The following is a 10,564-nucleotide window of genomic DNA, read 5'->3' on the forward strand; positions in this document are numbered from 1 at the left end:
TTGTTGCCAAATGTAATCGAGAACACTTGGATTCAACATCGATATATCCGCATGCGTGCCGACAATAATCACTCTTGCATTAGGCGCGAATACATGTATCGTCTGCAGCCACAAGAGCACCCTACCGTACTGATTGAGTGAATTTGCACGCGACGACTTGTCTCCAACAGCGCATTTACTGAGGTCAAAGGTCACTATAATTAAGGAATCGTCAGTAACAAAGAGGGTGTGAGTTTCTAAAAAATCCACATCCCCAGCAAAATCAAAAGTGATCAACTTTACAACAGATTCCCTCATTTTGATGGTTGCCATCTCTATCCCATCTGTCTTGTCGACATCAGTTGGTTTCTCGCACAGCGCCCTCACGAGAGTTGTTTTACGGACCCTTCATAACCTGCGAGAATTAATTTCACTGTGTCATTGGGTACTAATCTCGAAGCCAGAAATTCTCGTAAGTAAGATAGAACGGCGTCCTTCCGTCCTCCTGCAATGCAACAGGTATAAGCACCGCAGGGTTATTATGAATTGAAAATGATTCGTAATCTGATTTATTGATCAATGTTGACGGAATGTTATGGATATTATTGTCATGCGCAGAAAACACCACAAGTCCCTGAATGTCTCCGATGTCTTCTGGGAGATCTGTCAAACCATTGTTGTTTAGGAAGAGTTCCTTGACCGAGTGAAGTCTGGGTTGAATTAGTTTTCTCGTTCTCGTCGAGGAGCTGTGGTATTTCCTTCCATTCAAATTTGACTGTTTTTCTGACTTAGGCATTAGCTTGCAATGGCTGACATTCAAGACATTCGGTCTGCCGAGAAATTGGATTTTATAAGGCACAACAAGGTCACAAGCTATGAAACAGACAACTTTCACTGTATCTAACAACCAAGACATGGTAACATACTGATTGAAGGATGTAGAATTTATTATAACTACACTGTGAGAGATTCCCAAACGACCCTCCAATTTGTTGATCAAACTTACATCCATATTGCCCAGTATCAAAGACCTCACATGTCTATTTCCGAAAAGTCTTATGATCGTCTTGAGGACTTGTCTCTCCATGCCAAATATCATTATTGACAGTTCACTACCAATACCGAATTCATGTTGAACTTTGTCATCAATGTCTTTTGCAAGGATGTCATGAACTTCAACCTGTCCGTTCGGTCGGTGACAAATTATTTTTGCGATGTTCTGCAGCTTGCATAGAGTCTCCTGTAATAAAAGAAGTAAAGTACATGTATTTACTCTACATACATACATACATACATACATACATACATACATACATACATACATACATACATACATACATACATACATACATACATACATACATACATACATACATACACTTTGTTTCTGTACAACCATATTTTTAGAGGTTGGAAGATGGTAGAGACAGAGGTTAGTACAGCAGATGTGGTAAATAAGCGTTGTATACATGCGTTTCTTTGTATCTGTATGTTTAGAGTTACATAGTTTGTACAGGATATTGTCGTGTTCAAACCTTAGTTTCCGTATTCACATAGCTGCCTGCTTCCAAAAAGTAAAATAAAGTCTTCAACATGCTGAAGGTTGCCTCTGAAGTGTTTCCCTGGTGTTCTACCACATAATCCTGCGGTGATAAAAACAATACACACTCGAGAAATCTTCATTTTTTGTCACGTCTTCTATTTATGTCAATGTCTAGCACATATCAAGAAGGCCAAAAGCCAGTTATTATAATTTGTGTTTTGTCCTCCGAGTTAAGTGTTGAGTTAATCAAACATATTTTTGTAATTCAACTGTTGTATGTAGTTTCGTTGTCATAATAGCAAAGCATAACAATATGTACATGAGAATATGCAACACAGCACAAGTTATCAATATGTCCAGAATCGGATCGTCAAAGACGACATTCTTTGGGGGCGATTTTGCCCTAAAATTCACTTACATTGTATCGTCTTGCTATTTGGCATATTGGATAAACTCCATACTGCAAATAACATAAGTCATAAACATCTTTTAATATCAAAAATCGTACTATGTACATATGCAAAGAGACTTGTTTCTCAACATATACCACTGCAATATTAATCTACACCATTTTCAATAATTAATAGCGCATACAAACGTACATATGAAAGTAAAGACAAATGGGGCTTGAATGAGGTTCTTTCAAGGCCATGTGAGGCTCAGAGTCGATTTCATCACCATTCCGTACCACATCGATCTCATTCATGTAAAAGGAAAGTGCGCTGTACCCAAAACAGATTAAGAGGCATTTTAATGTTGCAAATCATGTTTTAATCACTTTTTTGAGTGTCAGTCTTTCAACCCATGCCATTTTAGAATATGGATTGATAATCCTATAGTCGTTTTTTCTACATATACTCTTGTTTAAGTGAATTATTACATTGTAGACAATACATCAAGTTTTCGACTTATCATAATCAAAATTTACCAAAATTGAGTTTTTTTACTCCAAATATACACCCCTTCATCCTTCATGTAAACTATTTCTACCATACTAAACTTTAGAGTATCTGCTTTTTGAAAATACATAGTATGAGGGGGTTTCCTTGTCATCTTAGATTAGAAATATTCCTTTGAAAAAACTGTTGGTAATGTGCAACTCTACCTTAAATTTTAAAAACATGGAAAAGGACAGACGTTTAACATATATTATTACCTATGCGGCGCTAATATCTCGTAAAGGCGATAATCGATGCCTGTGATATGCTAGTAAGGTGGGTTTCAATTCGGTGCTACAACTCTGTTTTTGAGTCATACACATATGTACGATATAAACGATTAGCTTGGGTATCACCATACCTTTCCAAGGTTCCAATTTACAGTAAACCTGCACAGGCAACTCTGTCTGGACCAATAGCTGGACCGGTGATTGCACTTGATCTACAATGTAGCTGTTTTTAGTGACAATCACAACTGAAAGTTTACTTAGAAGATGTTTTCTCCCGAAAACTGTCTCATGCAAAGAGTTGTGGCACCTAACAGAAACCAACTATAGTGTTTGAAGAAATAATGTGCCATTGATTTTTTTTTCTAGTTTATCTTGTGAAAGCCAGCATTGACACTTGTGGATCATTTTGCCTTTAGAGGAGGGTGGCGGGTGATACCCTATACCTTAATAGATTGTTACTCGATTGATCTATGTGCTGAATAAACGTGATAAATGGTATACTCACGTCATTCGGTAAATGTCTGTCGGCACCTGCGTCCAGGAGGACCTTGACGACATCAGCGTGACCGAATTCTGCTGCCTGGATCAGTGGAGACTCGCCATGCTGTGAGAAGAGATGTTTCATCTCAGAATGTCATTTCATACATACAACTTTATCATACCAGCTGTGGTCCACTAATCCAAAGATCTCGTCAGAAGACATAAATGCTGACGAGATTCTAAAAAAGTCACGTGACGTGTGAGCCCCGGATGAGAGAGAGAGAGTATTTAGGACATTGAAGATGTAATGATCTTGACTTATGATACGACAGCGTGTAAACATTTTAATTCCCATGCACGTCTACTGGTTATAATGAACTACGATTGTTTCTATCGGAATACAAAGATCGTTCACCTGTTAAATAGACTGTGTTTCACTTACAGCATTTAATACGTTCTTGTCAGCTCCCTCTTCCAAGAGGATCTTTATGACCTCGAGATGACCTTTCGCCGCTGCGTCATGAACTGCTCTGTGACCGTCCTATGAATTTAACATGGAAAGATATCACATGTATGACCCCCACCTGCGACAACTCTATTACTGGAGAAATTGGAAAAGCACACTTTCATCGGGAAGCCAGGATATCGATGCTGATCAATACCGTTCTGTACCTGGAAGAGCAATTGGGTTTGGTATTTTGTAACGACTAGATGTATCACGTTGACATGTATACTGGACCACTTTTAACCTGTTCACCCCGATTCCTGTAAACAGGTTAACACTCACCATTGATAACAATGGGTTTGGGCCAAACATGGTGGTGAAAGGGTTAAACTTACGTGATTTACACTCTCCTTGTTTGCGCCGGCTTTGATGAGGGCTCTGACAACATCTGCATGCCCTTCGTAACTCGCTTGTGTAAAGGTCTATCTCCGTACTAAAATTGCAAAGAAAGAAAAAAACATTGAGATTTAAAGCTCTGGTTAGTTATGAAAGAAAGTGCAAAAAAACACACAAAAAACAACAAAAGAAACAAGAGAAAACTTACCAGCATATCCATTGAGTTCACTTCAGCGCCATGTTGCAATAGAGTCTGTATAACTTCAGCAGCGCCATTCTTTGCGGCCCAGTGTAGCGCGGTGTGTCCCAACTAGAGGGAGAATGAAAGGAGAGATTGTCTTAAATTCCACACGTCAGCATGAAGGGACAAGCCGGTATCGTAAGAGGCAAGAACGCAAGAAGGTACGAGTTGTTTGTAGGTCGATGGGTAGGAGGTATTTGTATGATTTCTGCAACTGTTTGAATTGGAACACCTTTGCTGCCGTAGCGGCGCTCTCTTTGGTAATCTTGTCGTAATTGTTTTCGCACAAAATAACATACAATACTGAAACTGTGTGCCTTGGATTTTTGATACCATTGTCATTGATATCGAAGTTCTCCACCCATAGACTATGTTTCAAGTTAGCCTACATTTCGTTACAATATACGGCTAGAAATTACAAGTTACAAATTTATAGTGATTTCGCGGAAAGGTATTTTCATCTTACTTTAGCATTTTTGAACTCAATGTCGTAGTCTTCAAGAAGATATTGCTCTACCAGTTGGCGGTCTCCTCTCCCTGCAGCAAGGTGTAGTTTGTACTGAAAGCGAATGAATGTAAGGCTTTCTTTACCCTTTATCCTTGCTGACTGTCTGTCTGCCTCTCTCTCTCTCTCTCTCTCTCTCTCTCTCTCTCTCTCTCTCTCTCTCTCTCTCTCTCATGAACCATTTCATGACATCAGAATCTGTGCAGAATTCCATTGGCTGACAAGAAAAATCAGCTTACCAGATTGTTCTACGTACTAACACGCACCAATTATAACTGAGAATTCCTACCTTGTCAATGTCTCGTCTGTCAGCTCCCTTCTCTAATAAATACTCCACAATCTCGAAGTGACAACATTCCGCTGCAATTTGTATAGCGGTAAAGCCCTCCTGAAATTGGAATAACACACTGTCATACTCTGAGTAGAATGGATCTCGGGGACAGATATTCCAGCTCTAAAAAGTTTACCATTCGTTTCTTATCTATCCCTTGTAGGGCTCATCTTAAAGCTCTTTGAGTAAGATATAGTTTCACCGTCATAGTTTTTCGAAAATCGAAAATCCTATTTTCTCCAAAACACAGGAATTGCAGCCATATTGATTTTCAAATATAGGTAAATTTTAGATTATTTTTTCACTGTAACAAAACTTGCACAATGGCCCCTGATTATTATACTTAATTTGGTGAGAGAGTGGTTAAAAACTGCACTGAGGAAAAATTGAGCAATTAAAAATTTCAGTCTTTAAATTTCGAAGCACATACTATCTCAACATATGCAACGATCAACAGTCTTGGAATAGTCACATCGAATTCAAAGTTTGGGTACAATGTCAATGATGATCGAGCTTGCAATAAATTCATGTATTTTCAAAAGATATTCCTATCCCAAATAATATAACCTTCACGGAGTCTTTCACAGGGCATCACTTGGTATCTTTTGACTACCGACAGATGTCAGAGTGATGTTCTGGTATATGATATTTGCCACAAACACACAGTATTATTACCAAGTTCAAAGTTTCCAGGTCAGCTCCTTTCTCCACCAATAGCCTCGCCATGTCTGGATAGTTCTTCAGGGCGGCGGTATGCAAAGCACTTTCCCTTTTCTGTCAAAGAAAGAGATTGGTAGCTGTTGGTCCGTAGCTATATGAGCATGGGTTTCCGACGGGTCTTTTACGCCTCCAAACCACATCTATGGAACATTCAAAGGATGAGCAACAGGGTGTTTTTCTCTGCATGCTCACTGGAAGGAGCAAAATCTGCCCCATTCATCAAGATTATGGGGCAGACTTGACATTTAAGGGGCAGAAACAACAGAAATTCACAGGTCTCTACAGTATGAGCTTGGGTCACCGTCATGGGCGTATTTCCTTGCTGTCTTGTACGCGATTTTCGCGCTGTCAGTAACTTTTAAAGGGCAGAAAATGGCTAGATATGCGCACTTGCACAGTCGACAGAGAACCCTGACGTGTACAAGCTGCTACACACGATTTTTTCGACCGATTCGTAATCTGCCAATCGTCGTCTTGGTAAGACCACAGTCCCTCGATCTGTCTCTGTCATGCAATAAAAGTTTAAAGGTCACCGCTGAGGTGACTCTTGTGATGTGCCAAACCGCGCCCGACAGTTTTATTGCAGCAAAAGCACAGTCGTCTGGTTGTCATGTTGGAAAAAGTTTGAAGCCAGTGGCATTCAGGTGCAATTTGTCGGATTTTGGCTCTGAATGGTAAGTTCCTCTATAACAAGGCTATAGATGGATGAGTTTTGCCACATCGTTAATTGGATGCAAATCGATTCCTATGTGCTTACACACGGATTCGGTTTAGCTGTAGTGGCATGAAAAGTCGTCGAAGTCAAAATGAAGCACGTAAAAGACAGAAAACCCGTCAGATTACCACCATCACAGCTATTGACCTGCAGTGTGGAGTAGATGCACCACTGGAGTTCTTTATTACGGTGTTTAAATTGTTTCAACGGGGGTAGCCCTTGGTTATTGAGACTAGTTTACACATCATTGAAGTAACGGTGAGTATTGATGTTAAATGAAATACTTTCTCATCGTCATCCATAGTCTACTGCCCTCATATCTACCTGTCCGAGTACAAATAATACATTATTCTCGTGCATGATTTGTGTAGCATACCAGCTGTCTTGCCATTTAAACATTTAACATACCGACATACGTTTCGGCCAGTACTTTTCATACGTGACAAAAATTAGGAGTCGATTGATCGTGACAGTTTTGCCGCCTAAAGTTCTCCGTATCAAGTTCATTACCAATAAACTAGCTATGAACATTTTACCTCTGTCAGGACATTCACATCAGCACCATTGTCTATAAGATGTTGCGATATCTCTGCATTGTTTTTCCTTACAGCTCTGTGTAATGCCGTCATATTGGACTGCAACGTGTAAAGATGTAAAGTGATTGGAATAACATTGTTATTTACAAAGGACGGGTGGTTCAATTAAAATTAAAACAGAGAGTAACACGATGGAAATCTTTCGGCTTTTTAATCAGATTCTTTGACATGAAAAAATGTCCTACGTTTTGTTTTGCAATTTTCACTCACCTGTATAAGGGTTAATGGATTTGTCCCTGCATAAGTATCACATGTTATCATATACGAACGATAGGATTTGAATCTCTGCTAGTGTGGAACGCCCTCTATGTCAATGAGAGCATTGTTGCCACCAAAGGTATGTCAACGCTGTGGCAGTTAGGCCAAGACTCATACAAAGTTTGTTTCTCATCCCAGACACTCAAAAATGATGCAGTGACGCGGGGTTTCTTATTCTCAACTTTTTATTCTCCAATGAAAAAGAACGTGCGCAAAAAACATGAAAACAACATAGGAATGCAGGCAGAGATAAATGCACGGCAGTGTGCTTAGTATTTTGGTATAGCAACAGTTCTGTGGTTTGACTTTCAGTGCAGCAATGCACAGTTTTAACAGCGTAATATATATAACATTGACATATGTGTACAGCTCTGAATGGAATGTTAGTGTCAGTTATTTTGTTTACAGTTCTGTTTTACACAGCACTGTGATATGCACTTTCGTCGCGTATTGTTGCGGTTCATTTTTCATTATAATTGATATGATGGCAAACAAGCTGTTTGCTATGACAACCGTATGTTACGTTTCTGTGATGATAATCAGATTTGAATTGTAAGATTGATTCCTATATATCTTTATTAATAAAATATTATTTCTGATATCCTCGCACAAATTGTTGCTATACAAAATACTAAAGCAACACTGCTGCTCATTTCCTCATGAGTAGAAAAACAGGTCGACGCGACGGGTCTGAATTGACGCGCACGAGGATGAGAAACAAACTTTTTATTTTTCTTGGCCTTATCTGAGATCAAGGTTGCGACGGTATGCTTTTGAGAAGATTTACCTTATCACCAATGTTTGCATCGGCGCCATTTTCAAGAAGGTACTGCGTCATCTCACTGTCGTTTCTCTCCACTGACAGATGCAATGGAGTGTTGTGATTCTACATAAACAAAGAGGATAGGTTTTACTTATTTTTTCTAAAAGTTTAACATTCTGTTCAAGCCCAATTATACATTCCGTACATTTCGGAGTCATCACACCTTTTATACGCCAAATAAGTGTGGTAGTTCAGTTTTTGTATAAAATCAATGAGTAATTCTAAAATGAGGGTTCCGAAGATTTATGACTTTTTTATTTCAAATTTCATTATTCTGGTTGTTTAAAATCTCTCCTGTAAATTTTCCAAGGCAAAAAGTTTGTGGAGTAATTTACGACAGGTACAGCCGGTGATAGTCGGTGTCATTTTCAAAAGCGCCACCTGCGGTGCACGCTTCGCAACCCACGATTTCACCAATAATAATTAATTAGTAATAATTACTGTGACAACAAAAAATACTCTTCGAAGCTTCACACCTTACGTTATTGATCGTGAATGCGTAGTCGCTTAAAAATGTCGAATGTGTCATATTCATAGCTTCTTTTGTTGATGTCATTACGATAGACTTTTTTCTATACTGTATTAGAAAATGCTTTATAAACTGAGTAAGTTATATCGTGTCGACCTAATCAAACATAATATTTATGTACACTATGTGACTATCATTTCGCAACAGGTTTGCTATTGCCTGAACAACAGCTGTGAGAATATTCTACATTCTCCCATACTCACTGATAGGTGGCGCCCACGTGCAGCAACAACCGTTGATCACTTTTTCGTTTTGCAGCTTCTTTCCGAAAATAAAACTCACCTCATTTTTCGCATTGACGTCAGATCCAATATCGATCAGATGCTTTGTTATTTCCAGATTACCGTTCGCAACAGACACATGTAATAAGTGATTTCCTTCCTATTTCCAAAAAATAACAAAAATAACTACTTAAATTACATCACTGTATTTAAGAATAAGACAGTCAATGATGAAGTAAATGGATAGTCAGCTTTGTATGTAATTAAGAACAACATCTTTGAAAATAGAGGAGACTTTCAGCACTTACCGGTCCACGAATATTAATATCTTGACAGGCGTTAATCAAGCTATGAAACGTTTCGTTGTCATTTTCGCTTAAAGCCGTGAATAGAGTATCCTTAAAGAAATAAATAATTGATCTATCGTTAAAAGTTAAAATGACACATTATTGGCCCAAGACAGCAATTCCTCGCATTTTCAGGATATTCTGCGATGGTAACTTTACAAAATTTCGCTTTTAAATTTCACTTTAACGCTGCATGGGTCATCGTAAAGCAATACAACAGCTCGCCTGGTACCCCGGGTCAGGTACGTTTTAGTGTCCAGTGTTAACAAGAGGGGGCGACTGGGCAAATCACACGATAGGCGGAGTTTTTTCACGCGAAAGCCTTTCATTTAACCTACTAGATGCTTAAAACCAGTAGTGTTTCGAAGAAAGGTCTCAACATCTGAAGACGAATTATTGTTAGAATTCCACCATGTCATCATGGCAATGCGTTGTGTCTGAATAAATCGAAACGAGTTGAGATGTGTCGGCGATGTGCGCGCACACGCTTTTTCTCCTGCACTCCGAATCAATTCCGTATGTCGTACATTTGCAAAGCAAAGTTAGGAAACTTTAGACTCAAAATTCCCAAGTTCAGTCTCACAATATACGATGAAACAGCTCTTTGTTGTGTTTTGCTTGCTTTTTGTCAGGTTTCATAGGGACACAGGAAGACAGGGAGACTCTTAGATAGACAGAATGGCAGTGAAAGTATTAGAAGGTCACATACCTCATCAAACTGGTCTTTGGCGTTGCCAGCCTCGTCTGTTGCCATGTTCATAAGTATTTCACCATTTATATTGAACAGTCATTGTATATCCTGAAAAAAGACAGAAAAGTCCAGGAAAGTAATCACTTGTTTTAAATATCACTTCAGGGCCTTTTCACTTTCACTTTCGCTATACCAAGTTCCATGTTCGTTTGTCTCACATTATTTTCACGCGAGACTGTTCTGTAGGTATTTGCGGTTCTCTTTTCGTTTCCACTTTCACCTGGCCCTCACTTGCCGCTCAAGCCTCCTTGTCTGTTCCAGTAAGACACCGTAAGCCAACTTTAACCCCCCCCCCGTTCCAATCCAGAGACACTGTGACCAACAAACAGACAAAGTAACGCTTGAATATTCATACCGCCTTCAACTTCAGAGAAGTAGCTCTTCTCAACACTCGAACACCGTCCTCAATGTAAAACTGGCTAACTTTGCTCCCATAGTTTAATTCAATCTTACCTGTTTGTAAATTGCTCTGAGGGTGAATGAGTTCATTCGGGTGGCGGTGAGTCATCGATACTT

The 10,564-nt window shown here is 39.2% G+C and overlaps 1 protein-coding gene across 1 annotated transcript; it reads right to left on the bottom strand.

Moving 5' to 3' along the window:
* Positions 1-427: 427 nt before the first annotated feature.
* On the bottom strand, positions 428-10,051 carry LOC139128088 (putative ankyrin repeat protein RF_0381). Its single transcript, XM_070693944.1, has 15 exons — positions 10,007-10,051; positions 9,259-9,348; positions 9,012-9,110; positions 8,165-8,263; positions 7,060-7,158; positions 5,764-5,862; positions 5,047-5,145; positions 4,719-4,811; positions 4,220-4,321; positions 4,011-4,097; positions 3,613-3,711; positions 3,196-3,294; positions 1,941-1,982; positions 1,515-1,622; positions 428-1,219 (listed from the first exon to the last, which is right to left on the bottom strand). The coding sequence occupies exons 1-15, from the start codon at positions 10,049-10,051 to the stop codon at positions 428-430; spliced, it is 2,052 nt and encodes a 683-aa protein (XP_070550045.1).
* Positions 10,052-10,564: the final 513 nt, after the last annotated feature.

This window comes from Ptychodera flava, unplaced genomic scaffold, assembly GCF_041260155.1.
Source record: "Ptychodera flava strain L36383 unplaced genomic scaffold, AS_Pfla_20210202 Scaffold_43__1_contigs__length_1316584_pilon, whole genome shotgun sequence".
NCBI classification, from domain to species: domain Eukaryota; kingdom Metazoa; phylum Hemichordata; class Enteropneusta; family Ptychoderidae; genus Ptychodera; species Ptychodera flava.

Bases quoted from the DNA above. Each gene is read 5' to 3' on its own strand.
- LOC139128088 (XM_070693944.1), bottom strand. From the start codon at position 10,051: ATGGCAACAGACGAGGCTGGCAACGCCAAAGACCAGTTTGATGAG. The intron at 8,264-9,011 runs GTGAGTTTTATT...TTGTTTATGTAG, and splicing joins ACGTCAATGCGAAAAATGAG to AATCACAACACTCCATTGCA. The intron at 5,863-7,059 runs GTAAAATGTTCA...TTTCTTTGACAG, and splicing joins ATGTGAATGTCCTGACAGAG to AAAAGGGAAAGTGCTTTGCA.